Source organism: Centruroides sculpturatus, unplaced genomic scaffold, assembly GCF_000671375.1.
Source record: "Centruroides sculpturatus isolate CEXI.00-Female unplaced genomic scaffold, Cexi_2.0 scaffold228, whole genome shotgun sequence".
In the NCBI taxonomy this organism is placed as follows: Eukaryota; Metazoa; Arthropoda; class Arachnida; order Scorpiones; family Buthidae; genus Centruroides; species Centruroides sculpturatus.
The window spans coordinates 59652-75484 of record NW_019384467.1 but is presented as its reverse complement, the minus strand read 5'-3'; the positions used below and the strand labels follow the sequence as shown (position 1 = coordinate 75484).

Sequence of the window (15833 nt, the reverse complement as noted above, 5' to 3'; positions counted from 1 at the left end):
AATCAAATTTTGAAAAAACAAACCAAATATTTAAACTTGAAACTCTTGAAAACCACTTAAATTGTATTTTGCACTTACCGGTAACTTTGTATTATGTAATTTACCCATTCAAATGCCATCACACCACTTTTCCGATAGAAAGAAGGGATCAAAGTAATTTGACCAAAAGTAGTAGTTGGCCTCATTCTGGGAAAGTGTTTGTTCAACGACTACTAATTAATACTAATTAACGACTACTAACGACTATATTAATACTACTATTAATATTTAAAAAATAATCCATGTTAGGCATGTGATCAAAGTTGCTAATCTTAATATTTAAAAGACTTCATATATGAGACTTATTTAAATAAAAAAAACCTTATAAAAATTGAGAATAATTGCTTTTTATTTGATAATAAAGTGTTTAAATTTTGGCAAAAGATTGTATAAACTATGCAGGAAGTGTGTTCTTGTAAATATTGCATTTATAGAAAAATTATTGGGCTGCAATTTGAAAAAATTGTGGACCTGTAAATTTTGACTGTCATTCTGTCTGTCTGTCCGTCCTTCCTTAATCTCATGAAAGGAGTTAGATAGATGAAAGTTGAGACCAGATCTGGAAAGCTTAAACCAAGACGCCCAGATTAACTTTATATGTACTTCCAGTTTGGAACAGAAGTAGTGTTACTTAGGTTCAAAATTCCCCCCTAATGGAGTTAGATAGATGACCAACATGACTCTATTGCTAACAGGAAAAGTATGATGTATGGGGGCAAAACACTACTACACTCCATGTAGACAAGTGCTATGTGCTACCTGTTGCTGTAATGGCATAATGGTGCATCTGTTTCATGCTATATCATAGTTGCAGTAATTCAGTGAATTTATATATATATATATAGTTTTCCACCAAATTCCTTTATTAGTTGAGTCGGTACATTGTTTTGTACTNGTAAGAAAGTATATATTTTTTATTTTTTGGGAGTCTCCAGAACGAATTAATCAAATTCCCATAGAAACCTATGGTAAATCGATAATCGGTTAACGAACAATTTGGATAGCGAACAAAGTCTTGGAACAGATTATGTTCAGTAACCAATCACCCACTGTATGTATGTATATATATATATTTATGTAAATTTTATTTATGGCTCTCTCAGCCTTGTATGTTCTAAGATTTTTTTTTTCATACCTGTTGTTGGTTTGGCTAGGTCCACAATTTGGTAGCCAAGTGGTAAAGGGGATAGGGCCCAACGTATTTGGAACAAGACTACTTATGAAAAATATCTGGGGAGTTAGTTACTTTCCCAGATTCATTTGTAAGTCTCTAGAGCAGAAGGTTGAATCTTTAACTACCTTGTCTATCTGATTGTCCTTGTACTACATGTATAAGTTTTGGCTTCAAAAATATTTAAATGATTTATAAAAACTTTAATCTCATGTAACTTATTTATAAAATAACCTGTATGTATATATTTCAGTTAAAAATGCATTAGTTTATATATAAACTAATGCATTTTTAACTTAAATTTTTTATTTTATTATTTATTAAAATATTTAAATCATTTTTATTGTTTTATTCTTAGATATTTTATTATAAGGTAATAATTTATGCTTTAAAAATTTTTCTTGAGAATGAATTCCATTCCATTCCATTTTTTAACAACTTGTTTAAATTGCCCATAAGTTCTCAGATCTTTACATTCTTCTTTTAAAGCATTGCAGTTATATATGAATTGGTAGATTGGTGCATCTTGGCCAAAACAGTGCTTAAATTTTGGTAGAATCAAATTATTTTCCCATTGATAGTTGTAGTTAGAGGGCCTAGAGTGTTTATTTAACTCATCACTTATATAAGATTCTTTCCTGCCAACCTTTATTAGTTTAAAGCTGTCTAAAAGAACTTGTTTTTAGACAGCTTTAAATAAAGACAGTGTTAGATTATTTATATGATTGTTCCATTGTAATTTATCATCAATTTCAATACCCAAATATTTTACAGTATTAACTCTTTGAATACATTTATTATTAATTCTTACTTGTATATCATCTAAATTGACTTTTTTGTTTTTATTTGACAAACAAATATATTTTGTTTTATTCTCATTTATTCTAAAGTTATTATTTGCCATATATTTACTTAATTTAGCCAGCAATGAATTTATATTATTTTCAATTAATTTAAGATTCCAATCTGCATAGGTTATAACAATATAATTGCATACAATATATTATTATTTTCAGGAATAGTTTCTATAATATCATTTATGTAAATATTAAAAATGTAAAGATCCCAGAATGGATCTCTGTGGGACACCTTTATTCACTTGAAAAGGTTTAGATATTGAATTTTTTACCTTAACATAGTACAGAACATATGATTTGATAAATAGGATATCAGCTCTCCAATGGCACTCCTTTCAATCCGACTTTAAACAATTTTTGTTTTAATACTCTGATAGCTATGCTATCAAAAGCCTTAGGTTGATAAACACTGCTGTCACTATATTTGAATTATTGAGATCTTCAATAATATATTGTTTAAGATGAGTTTATGCATCAATTGTAGAGGCATCTCTTTTAAAACCATACTGGTTATTAGATATAATATTATATTTATTAACAAATCCAAAACATCTCTTATAGAAAGCCATTTCAATTATTTTAGTTATACTCTGAATGATAGTAATCAGATGATAGCTCTCCAAGTCCTGTTCAAATCCTTTATTTTTAAATATTAGTATTACAAGATTGTGTTTGAGCTTCTCCTGAAACCTCCCACACTTGAAGGATTTATTAATTAAATAAGATAATGGTAAAGTGATAATATCAGCTATTTGTCTTAGAATAAATATATTTAACTTATCAATGTCTGGAGTATTAGCTTTTACCCTCATAATATAATAAAAAATCTCTTTAGGAGAAGTTTCATTCAAAGCAAAAGAATCAACCATACCACATGAAGAGGAATGTGAGGAAGAATTAGTTTTTAAGGTTGATATGACAAAACCTCCCATCTGTCTATAGTGATTAGCAAAAATAGTACTTAGTTTTTCTTCATTTTGAGAAGTTTTTCCATTATACTTCAACTGATTAATTTGTATGTCCTGTGTTTTAACTACATCGATAGGCAGATGTTTAATCTCCTGCCAAAACTCTATCAAGGAATGTATATTAGAGAATTGTCTGTCATAGTAATCTACCTCTTCTTTCCTAATTTTATTTTTAATATCCTTGGATATCCTTCTCACTTCCATTAATATTCTTGCACATCGATCTCCTGAAATACAACACTTGTTTAGTTGCTTGAACAACCTCTTCTTTCAGCTAATTAACTTTATTGTATCACTTGAAATAATTTTTGCCAAAAATGCCTTTTGCTTTATCTTGGTTTTCTTATTTAGTGTTATAATGGGAAGATATTTATTAATAAAAATCTGCAGATATCCTGAAAGTAATCCATCAATTGGTTAACAGAAAGATCTGAGGAATAATAGTAATCCCAAGCGAAACAAGCTGACAGTGCATTACGTAAAAGAAGTATTGACATATTATTTATTTTCCTATGTGTTTTTAACAAATTACTACCTATTTCCATATATTTCCTCGGGAGAAAGAAAACTGTAGGCATATGATCCGACAATAAATCCTGGTGAATTAAAAATTTTGTCTCACCAACATTGATTAACCTGAAGTCAATCAAGGAGTGAGTATCTTTATCAAATCTGGTTGGTTGCCTCTGATCAGTCAAAAGAGATAAATTTTCAGAAAAACAAAAGTTTAACAAGTCACAAGTACTTATCAAAGAATCTTTAAGTAGATCTATATTAAAATCGCTAATGATAAGTAATTTATAGTCCCTTACTTTAATAATACTGAAATGAATTATAAAATTTACTACATCGAAAAATAAACTGTAGTTTGAAGCCGGAGATCGGTAAACAATCACAATCAAAATTTTATTGACAGATATTGTCATATCCAGAAATAATATAATTTATCTCCTAATATTTATTATTTAAACATCTTACATTACTATAAAATATATAGAGTCCATCCCTATCAAAATTAGTTATTTTTAATAGATCTTCCATCAGGAAATAAACTGTCAATATACTCTAACATAGACACTTGTGAAGGTGGAGAGGTTGCATTAATCTTTATGTAAATTATACCATTTTTAGTTCAAGTATTTAATATTTCCCCCTCCTTCTTTAAAACTCTAATTTTATAAAAAAAAAAAAAAGATTTCTATCATATGGTGTAAGATGATCATTTATATAAATTTTATGTTCTTCATTAATTATATTACATGCATTAGAAGTAATGTTGAGTTTATTTTTTTTAATTTTATCAATATAATATTAGCTAATTTCACTATAGTCGGCTTTAATTTACATGGCATTGAATTTCTTTTTCTTGAAAGGAGTTTAGGCCTATAGGCATTTACAATAGATAATTAATCAAATATATTATCCACATATGTCATTACTTTATAAACAATATCAATTAAATTTTTATTTAACAAAGTAGGAAGTCCAGCAATTTCTAAACTTGAATTATTAACATCTTGCTCCATAGACCTTAATTTTTCTTGTGTTATATTTAATTCTCGTTTCATTGTAGAATTTTTTTATTTTAAATCTGAAATATCAGTAAAAAGTCTTTTATTGTTTATCTCTAGAGAGTTAATATGGTCATTAATTTTATCAAATTTATCTGATAAAAATTGAATCAAATCCTTTATGCTTTTATTTGTTTGATTTATATTCTCCAGATAAATTATAAATTTGTTTAATTTCTAAAAATAATTTATCAAACTGGGTTGACTTGTTACACTTGGGTGTCATTGGAGTGAGCACTAGGTTACATTGCTTATTATTACAATCAATCAGTTTGTTACTAACTGGAGAGATAAAGTAAAGTTGCTCACCTAAATCATTATCTTGTCCCAATTCCAAAGTTGAATTTACATTTCCTTTTGTAGTCTTCACTGATCTACAAGATCCACATTTCCAACTTTTTTTTATAAGTTTTACTAAATTTATGGAAAGTAGCATAACCAACACCATAACAATAAAAATGAGCATTTTTCAAATACTGAGCACAAAAGTAAATCATTATCCAAAATTTTAAGATTACAGACAAAACATGAGGAGGAGTGATGATTAGCCATGTCAAAGCCATCACGCTCAAAAGGGATACTTTTCAGCAGGAATTTCTATAGGAAACTATCCATATTTTCCATAATGGCTGCTGCATTATCAAATGTTCCTCACCCAAGTGCCTTGAAATGGTATGGACAGACATGGGCCTGTAATGATGGTGCCACCTATGTATTGATGGCAATGATACAGTTAGCTGTGGAGTGTTGTCAGAAGACCAGCAGTCCTCTTAGTCTAGTGGTCTGCCAAGGGCATCTTGAACCTGGGCACCATGTGTGTGAGCTTTCTCTCGTTCACTGGTCCCAACACCTGCTCACAGTGTTGTCAGAACAGTTTAGTGGCAGGCTATTCAGCAAGATGACCATCCATCTCCTCTCAACCCAATGATCCATCTCCTCTCAAACTCAGTTAGTTGTTCATATGATCTTCAATTATGATGTAAAGGCATCTCAGTGATACAGTGTCTTTACAATAGGTAAACTACAGACAGGATGCATTTGTGTTCTTTTTTATAGGCCAAGAGAGATGCACTTTGACATCTTCTGCTGACATTATGCAATGAGCCATCATGCTATATCTATAATTACTTTCTTATCTGTTTGAGATTTATCTTCATGCCAAGTTTTGCAGTGACATTACAACTCCTTGGTGTGTTAATTTTTATGGCAATGAGTGTACTTGGTTTAGATTGAAAAGAACATAAAATATTTTAAAAATATCAAAAAAAGTTTTACATATGTAAGTGAACAATATTTTAAGGGTGGAATCACAATATTAAATTAATGTTTATAGTGAACTTTATGTAATTATTTTTCTCATTCTTGTTGCAGAATGAGAAAAATAGATGCTGCATCATTAAAATGATTAAAATGAAACAATACATCATAAAAATAGTACAGTATATTTGTTGTAATAATTTTCAGTGAAATTTATGTAAATGAAATAGACAATTATTCTGATATGGATTTTACACAGAAAAAATAAGTAAATGCAAAATAGTAAAATATTTTGCATTTACTTATGTCAATCATAGTAATCACGTGTGAAAGTAATTTTACTTGAATAATTTTAATCTTTATAGATAAAGAGTTCAGCCCACAAACAAAAGCAAAAGGGGATTTACTACAAGCAAGAAACCTAAAGCGATATATTAATCAAGTAAGATAATATTTTTAATTATATATTTATTATTTCTTCTTATGATTATATTGGATGATCAAATCAAAGAAGAATTCTACTTTCATTTGAGTAAATATTATGACGTAAAGGCATCTCTAGTGATACAATGTCTCTCTTCGACGTGTCAACTACAGACAGCGTTTTTTTTTATAGGCCAAGGGGGATGGATGCACTTTGACATCCTCTGCTGGCATTACTCAGTGAGTTATCATGCTATATCTCTAACCAATGATTAGAGTCACATTTAATTCAATCATTAAGGATATTATTGTGTTGATAACTTTATTAATATTAATTGAGACAAGAAGCTTTAATATATTAGTATGAGGAATTTGATGATATATGAGTCAAACTTGGCAATGCCATGAGCCAATGGTGCAATAATCATAACTGGCTCAGTGTTATGTTGATCTGGTCTATTTAACTATGACTTATGATAATGTTGATAATTTTCTAAACTATTGCTAATTCTGATATTTAGTGATTAAAAAAAATGATTAAGCAAGATACAAAGTACTTGGTACTTAAAACTTATGTAATAGGCTATTATATAACAGAAATTATTGATTATAGTGTATCATTTACTACATTGATAGAATTTTCATTCAGTAAATCTATTTGTCAATCCTTTTCTGTCTCAATAACTAAAACAAAAGTAATAATTATAAAGTATATTTGACCTACAATGCAAAAGAATCTAGGGAATCTAGATAATATTTATTAATTCAACAGCATTTAATTATGCTTATTCACTATTTAAGTTATGATTATTTAGTGTATATTCAATTCAACTAAAAATGCTCTAGAAAGCTGATATGAGTTAGACTTTTTTCCAATATTGTAGTTTTAACTTGTTTTCTAGAAGGCAAGAAGTCTAAAGAATATGGATCCAATAAGTGATATATTTATATGATTATGTGAAGCAAGTCTTATTTATTTTAAGTATTTTTGTAATTTGTAAATTATTTTTAGAAATTTAATGTTTTATTTATAAAAAATTTTAATATTTTATTAAAATTATATTCCAAAGGATTAAATTTTATGTTTAATTATGTTTGTAATTGTTTACAAATTTAAAATATACAATTAAATAGAGTACAATTGTGAACTTAGAAAATTTACAAAAATTCTCATTGACAAACTTTAAAAGTGTCCTTTACTCTTACAAGGGAACTGTCGGAGAGTCTTCTAGTAAATTTTAATAAAATTTACTTAATAACTACGTTAAAAGTATACAAACTCTATTTTAAATTTGTAGCATTCACTAAAAGTGTTGATCAGAGTTATTAGCAATCAAATGTTGCACTACTTTATAGTAGTTTAACACAATTACGCAAATTTTTAGAAGTGAAAGGGTTGCGGAGGAAGACGGCGATATTACATTTAGAATAAATTCTGGAATTTTCAAAAATGGGAGAAGAATTAATAAAATTTAGTTAATAATCATGTTAAAAGTATACAAAATTTTATTAATTCTTCAACCATTTTTGAAAATTCCAGAATTTATTCTAAATGTAATATCGCCGTCTTCCTCCGCAACCCTTTCACTTCTAAAAATTTGCATAACTGTGTTAAACTACTATAAAGTAGTGCAACATTTGATTGCTAATAACTCTGATCAACACTTTTAGTGAATGCTACAAATTTAAAATAGAGTTTGTATACTTTTAACGTAGTTATTAACTAAATTTTATTAAAATTTATTAGAAGACACTCCGACAGTTCCCTTGTTAGTCCATTTTCATACATCAGGAAATAATAGTTTTGTGAAAATTCGAAGTTAATAAAAGCATTTAGTACTTTAAAAGTTTAATAAGTTTAAAATAAAAATGCCCTCAACCAAAGGAATTTGACCCTACAAAAACGAAATATAAAGTACATGAGAGAATTATAACTCTTTTTGTTTAACTATAAACATTCTCACGATCAAACCGTATATAGTTTACAGTTATCGGCGAAATTCGTCATATTGTTGTCATTCTAACACCACCTTTAACCCCACACCTGCTAAAACAATTGATCACCTGACGAATTTTCCCACCAAAAAGGTATAAAAGCCATCCTCCTTCCCCCTCTCCGGGGAGTCGCTAATCAAGAAGTCGCCATCGCACCATCAAGATAGAATTTCGCTTCCCTCTAACTGGCCGCACCACATATTAGAAGACCTTCGATTCCAACCTTCAACTTGGATCCCGCTTTTCAGAAATTAAAGACCTTCGATATCATCGCAAGAGGTATGAACGCTTTATTGTAAGCTCTCTCTCTCGTACGCGAATGAGACTTCTTGTGTTAGAACGTTTGTTTTATTATTTGTCTGTAATAAATTGTTAGTTTAGAAAAATGGTGTCTTTATTCGACTATGCCAACGCCTTATCGTCAGCCCCGTAACTCTCCTCCACTCGCGTAACGCGTAACCGAACGTTACTACCATCCCTGACAAGAAAGTCGGTCACCGACCAGTGACCGGAAGGAGAGGACTTCTCTTCCCTTCCGGTGGCTCACAAATTGGTGCAGCGGAAGTGGGGTTTGAATCAGAAAACCCCTAGAATTATCACAGTTTAATGGTGGAGTTTATCTTTATTTGGAGGCTTACCATCTGCCTTAACATGAAAAAATGTTACAATTTTTCCTCTGGCAGCACAATCAATTATAAAAAATTATACATTTAATAAAAATTATAGCTGAGATATAAGTATGAATTTAGAGAAAAGATTGTAACAAGAAGACTCCAAATAAAGATTGACTTTGCATGAAACTGATAGTCCCTTTTCATACACCATCAGGAAATAAGAATAAGGGACCCCAACATAATTAATCAGGCTAGTATTTTACTATTATTAGTAATTAGATGTTAAGTAATTTGGTATTAGAGGTAGACATTAGGTACCATCTCTTATCTAAATTAATAATTATAATTAATAATTTATTAAATAATTTGAAACACTCTGGAAGGAAAGAACTAGCCCAGAGCAGGATTTGAACTTAGAACTTCTGCTTACACTGTGGTGCACTGGTAGTTATGCTATCCATACTTCTGTTCATTTCAAGACATATTTATACCTAGATATAACCATTAACACTTACAGCACCAGCACAGGACTATGTAATGTCTATCTCTAATACCAAATTACTTAATACAGTGGAACCTTGGTTAATGAACTTAATCAGTTCCGTGACTCTGTTCATTAACCAAAGCAATTTTTCCCATAGAAATTAATGCAAATACAATTTATCCATTCTAGCCTCCAGAATTTTTGTAATTTTATTTATAAAATGAGTTTTCTTTGATGGAAATATAGGAAAACATATTATCTATCATTACAGCAACAAATATGTAAATGTTATTTAATAAAATAAAATAAAATAATAAAATTAATAAAATATTTAATAAAGTATATGCCATCATTTGTTGTAGTTGATGGCAAAGTGGAGATGAACAGAGCTTAATGCTTAGAAGGGGAATTCCCTTCCATAAAAATATCGGGTAGCACTTCATTGGGAGATTCTTTGAGTTGAGGTTTCTTTTGATGAGAAACAAGAAAGTGATCTAAAGTTGATTGTCTTACTCTTTTAATCAAAATTTTTCTAAAATGGAATTTCTCAATAAATTCCTGCATATCATTCCATTTTCTGCAAATTTCCTTGATCTCAGCACTGGTGATTTCTTCCTAACCTTCTCTTCATCTGACGAATGCTGTTCTTGTAAGACTTTCACCTGTTCTTCCTGCAAGGCAACCAGCTCTTTTGTGGTTAGTTCATTTTGATGTTCATTTATCTATTCCTCCACATCTGCATCATCTACCTCTGATTTTGACACAAAAAACCATTATGTTCATTATCTGAATTTCATCTCTTATCCAAGACAAAATTTTTGCAAAATAAAGGTTTGTTAACCAATTTGGTCATTAACTATGGCGTTCGTTAACCGAGGTTTCACTGTATCTAATTAATAATAATAGCAGAATAATTGCCCAATTGATTACAGTGATCGTTTGGTTTAGTATCAATGCATAGGGCTTTGAGATGTTTATTATATTTATAGACACTTTTAAAGTTTATCCATTGAGAACTTTTTATAAATGTCTAAGTTCATACTTATTATCCTGGCAATAATTTTTATTAAAACTATAATTTCTTCTTTTGTCTACCAAATATTATTTTTTAAAAATACTTTTGGCTCTACTTGAGCCATCATTAATTTAAACTTACAAATTTGCTTACAAATTTAACTATTCTGTTTTGGAACACCTTACAGTACAGATTTTAAAATATGATAATTTAAAATTGAAAGTAAATATTAAGCAAATGTGTGAATTTTTAACTGGATTCTTAAAATATAAAAAATAAAGTATAGTTTTTAATTTGCTAGTTTAAAAAATAAACTGTAAAATTATTCTGCTGATGACTACGCATTTGCAAAATACCAAAAATTTATTTGCAGACAATTAGGTTATTTATTATCATCTAAAGCCTGTAAGCAATTTTAGCAAAAACAATTGTACTTATAATGTGTTTCAAACGCTTGTGCATTTAGCTTTGCATCATTTTAATTTATTATTTTTATATATTTAGCTACCCAGATATATAAATTTGTTCTAATAACCTTAACATAGATACTATACATTCTTTTACAAGTACTGGCTTATCCAAATTTCATAAATCAATACTAACTTTAAAATATTATCATAATTTTGATTAGAGATATAGCTGAAACTGATATATTGGCTTTTTGAAATGTTCCCAATATATCAGTGTTGATTTGTTTTACAAATTTATACTCTATTCTTTTTTTTCTTTCCATAGTAAATTTTGAAAAAATAAAGAAAAAGAGATCATAGCATCAGTTTGTAAAACCAATCAATTCTGATACAGGAACTAAATCTCTACCTGCATTACTATAACCAATTAATAAGCTCCAAATACCTTTAAAATGCAGTCTATTTTAAATAAACTTATCTAAGTTTATTTAAAATAGACTGCATTTTAAAAGTATTTGGAGCTTATTAATTCTGATACAGGAAACATTGCAATATGCTGATGTATCCATATTAGATCAGTATTAGTATTCATCCTTGATTTTGAAATAAACTAGTATTCTTTTGACTATTTAAATTAACATTTAATTTAATTTTTAATAAAATTAAAAATATAAAAGAATTTTTAAAATTTTTATTAGCTTCAATATGCCAAGTCACTTTGCGAAAAAAATATTAAAGCACTCGGTGGGACCAATTATACTTCTTTTAAAGAGAGCCTATTGCCAACAGATGTATCTCCTATCACTGGAAAAGTGTTATCTCATTCAGTTATTATGGAAACACCATATTGCAGAGAATATTTTACCAAGTATCTTGAAAAAGAAGAAAGTTATTCTTTAATAGGGTAAGATTGATTCATTATTGTATCAGAAGTTTCAAATGTGGTAACATTTGAAACTTCAAATAACATGCAAGAACTGAAGAACAGCTTTATTGAAGTGAAACATAAAACAAATATTTATTTCCAAGTGTTTTTGGACTTATTCAGTTCATCATCATTTTTTTTGTTATGGGCATATCTTTTGATGATGAATTAAAGTCCAAAAGTGTTTGGAAACTACAATACTATTGTTTTATGCTTTATTTGAATAAAGTGCAAGTTTTTTCTGTCCATTATTTTAGTTTTAAGAATATTGAAAAGTATTTTAAGATCTTACTGATCATTTACATTTTTGATCTTCATTTTATTATCAATTATAATATGTAATTTGAAATAATCACTATTAAGAAGTATAAAGCTTATTATAATTTGACGACCTATCTAAAAGTATACTATATATTTCTGATAGATTATATATTCATCAACCACAGGAATGGACATCAATGGCCTTTTTTGATAGGATGAAATTATACTATGTATTTTCTGATTTTATGTAAATGTATAAAATTGAAACTGTCATGAAAGTCAACAAAACTTTGCACCATTATAATAATAATAAAATAAACTACTAAAGTTTTGGTTACCAAAAAGATACTTAATCAGAAACATTTTTGACCTTGACTTAGCTCATCCTCGCTGACTGAATATAATATCAGCATTTAAAAAAATAACCCAGATCATAATGGTATCTTTTCATGAGAATAAATGAGCACTTTTCAATAATTTTTTTTTTATCAAAAAAAAAACTTTAGCAATTTATTTATTATTATTATTGAAACTGTTCTACAATAATCTAAGTTTAGTTATTTGTCATATGGTCAATTCCATATTCTGGAATTACTATAGGGTGCATTTACTTTCAGCTCCATCTCGTCCCTAGTGCATTCAGCCTGTATACCCTTTGTTAGCTACCAATGAGCACGGTGTTTACTTTTCACACCCATGATGTCATTACTAGCATTTCTAGCACACTCAGTGTGCTCGGAGAATTTACAACAAGCTTGGAGTTTGTTCAAAGATGGCAGCATCCATTACTGTGTATACTTTTATGAGGGTGCTAGTATGATGTCAGGCTGCACTAGGTGTCAGCTCTGCAAGCTTGGAAGCTAGCAAAAAGTAAATGCACCCATAGATGATAATAGTTCAATTGTTAATTGATTACAGATTGCTTACAGTGACAATGATTGCTAAATTAATATATATATATACAGGCTTTTCTAATAAGGGTGATATAGAACTATAAATTGAAATAAAATGAAAACTACAAAAGATAATATGGTGTAATTGTTTTATTTTATAGTATATTTAGTGGCATTACATATGAAAATAATATTTAAATGGCCCTATGATTGTGTTTGACAGAGTGAATACGATTAACCCCAATTTTTTATGATCCTGTTACAAAAATCAGTTAACAGCTGAATTTTTCAAAATAATTCTGCCACTGAACTTTGTGTTGGAGTACATGCATCAATAACTGATCCAGTTTCTTTGAATTTTTTTACTAAATGATGTATTGAGAGTTATGTTGATCATAAATCAAATAAAATGCATGAAACATTGACTGAATTGAACAAGACTTCTGATAATAACTATTAATGATTTCAACACATTGGGGAACTGTAAATATTACAATGATTTGCCAAACATTACAGAACAGATATGTAAATTACCCTTACAATCAAATAAAAACTAAGGCACCCATGACAATTTAAAAGTTCTATCACTCTTAATGAAAAATCCTGTATATAATTAACATTTTTACTAGATAACTTTGTGTTCTTAGTTTTTCTGTTGTTGTACATCTATAATGGCACATACTAACTTTTCTTAATAATTAAAAATTCTATGTCCCACACTTTTTTTTATTATTATTAAGCAAATTGTTCTTTTTTAACTTTGTTATACATCTTTCAATTATTGAGCTTTATTCTAGTAACTGCAGTTCTCAATATTCACAATTTTCACATTTAAATCATGCTTTAAACTATATTTTTGCTAAATGGTATTAAATTATAATACCAAATTATTCTAATTATGAATAATTTTTTTAATTATGAAACAGAAACCTAATATAATTTAGTAACTCTGACTTTTGGTGTATAGTAACCAATTGATTTGAAGATGATTTAGTCCAAATTGACCATAAACAAATTTATTTTGTATATTTTGGAAAGCTTAAGTATAATCGTAACCTTGAAAATCATGATGTACCGATTGATTTTTATATCACATTTAGATTTAAAAAATAGTAATAACAATTTATACATATTAAAGATTAAACAAAATAATTGTTAAAATGAATTTACATTGAATACTTTTTCTGCTTTGATGATGATAATTAAAACATGGTAATGATGAGTTTTAATATTAGATTATCATTGGTTATTATTTTATTTGTAATGAATATAATTAAATAATTATAATAATTAGTTACATTTATTATTTGGAAGTACTTAAGAGTTTTACAAATTCATTAATTTCTCCAAGTTTATTTTAAAAATTTGTTTTAATACTTAGGTTCTGGGAAGCTGTAGAAGAGATGAAACATTCTGATAAGGTAAATTAAAGTATTTTTGATTANATCGAGGTTCTACTATATGTAAATAGAATAACATTAAATAAATACTAAATACTTACCTTATTAGCCATCATAAATGACTCTATTCCCTTTAAAATATTTTTTGACAACTTTACACTGCTATTTGGATTATTGATATATAACTGAACTATTTCATTTCCAAGCTGATGCCATTTATTCTATAAAATAAATCATGTTATTTAATTTTTAAAGTCCAGAATCAAATGATTTATTCTAATTTTAATGAAAAGAAACGTATACATCATTAAAAATAGAAATTCACACTGCTTTTTCAGTTAGACAAATATTTTATTATACGTAAAAACATTTTCATCTTATTAGATCAGCTTCAGTTACAGAATTCTTATAATGGAACAGCAAGTAGCAGTTTAAATCAAAACTGTTATTTGATTCTGTAGACTATACTTCTAATTAATTCAACTAATATTGTAGTTGAATTAATTAGAAGTATTATCTACAGAATCAAATAACAGTTTTGATTTAAACTGCTACTTGCTGTTCCATTATAAGAATTCTGTAACTGAAGCTGATCTAATAAGATGAAAATGTTTTTACGTATAATAAAATATTTGTCTAACTGAAAAAGCAGTGTGAATTTCTATTTTTAATGATGTATACGTTTCTTTTCATTAAAATTAGAATAAATCATTTGATTCTGGACTTTAAAAATTAAATAACATGATTTATTTTATAGAATAAATGGCATCAGCTTGGAAATGAAATAGTTCAGTTATATATCAATAATCCAAATAGCAGTGTAAAGTTGTCAAAAAATATTTTAAAGGGAATAGAGTCATTTATGATGGCTAATAAGGTAAGTATTTAGTATTTATTTAATGTTATTCTATTTACATACAGTAGAACCTCGATTATCCGGACTAATTGGGGATAAAGGTAGTCCGGATAAGGAAAAATCCGGATAATGGAAACAAATACTTTAATTTGTCTTTTAATGATAATACAACACGTTTTCTTTTCGATGAAATATCGGTAATATTAAAAGTAAATACTGTATTTAAATCGTGATCAAATTTTCAAAAAACAAATGTTTGTATTAAATTTGGACTACTACTGACCAACGCTAATAGACTATCTATTGTTTAAAAGGCTCTCTGATGGCGCAAGAAGACGGATTTTATAAAATAAAAAGCAGTTTCAACTGCTTTTTATTTTATAAAATCCAGTTGAAACTGCATTTTTATGAATAAAAATTTGACAAACTATNGAATAAATCATTTGATTCTGGACTTTAAAAATTAAATAACATGATTTATTTTATAGAATAAATGGCATCAGCTTGGAAATGAAATAGTTCAGTTATATATCAATAATCCAAATAGCAGTGTAAAGTTGTCAAAAAATATTTTAAAGGGAATAGAGTCATTTATGATGGCTAATAAGGTAAGTATTTAGTATTTATTTAATGTTATTCTATTTACATATTTTATACATAAGATAAAGCGATGGAAAATTTTACATAATTTTAA

At 28.0% G+C, this 15833-nt stretch overlaps 1 protein-coding gene across 1 annotated transcript in view; it reads left to right on the top strand.

Annotated features, from left to right (window-relative positions):
* Positions 1-15833, top strand: part of LOC111621074 (sorting nexin-25-like) — a 70222-nt gene that overhangs the window by 23004 nt on the left and 31385 nt on the right. Inside the window, exons 5-8 of the mRNA XM_023363132.1 lie at positions 6229-6305; positions 11503-11708; positions 14265-14304; positions 15041-15160. Coding sequence (XP_023218900.1) covers positions 6229-6305; positions 11503-11708; positions 14265-14304; positions 15041-15160 — 443 coding nt within the window. The remainder of the gene's footprint in view (positions 1-6228; positions 6306-11502; positions 11709-14264; positions 14305-15040; positions 15161-15833) is intronic.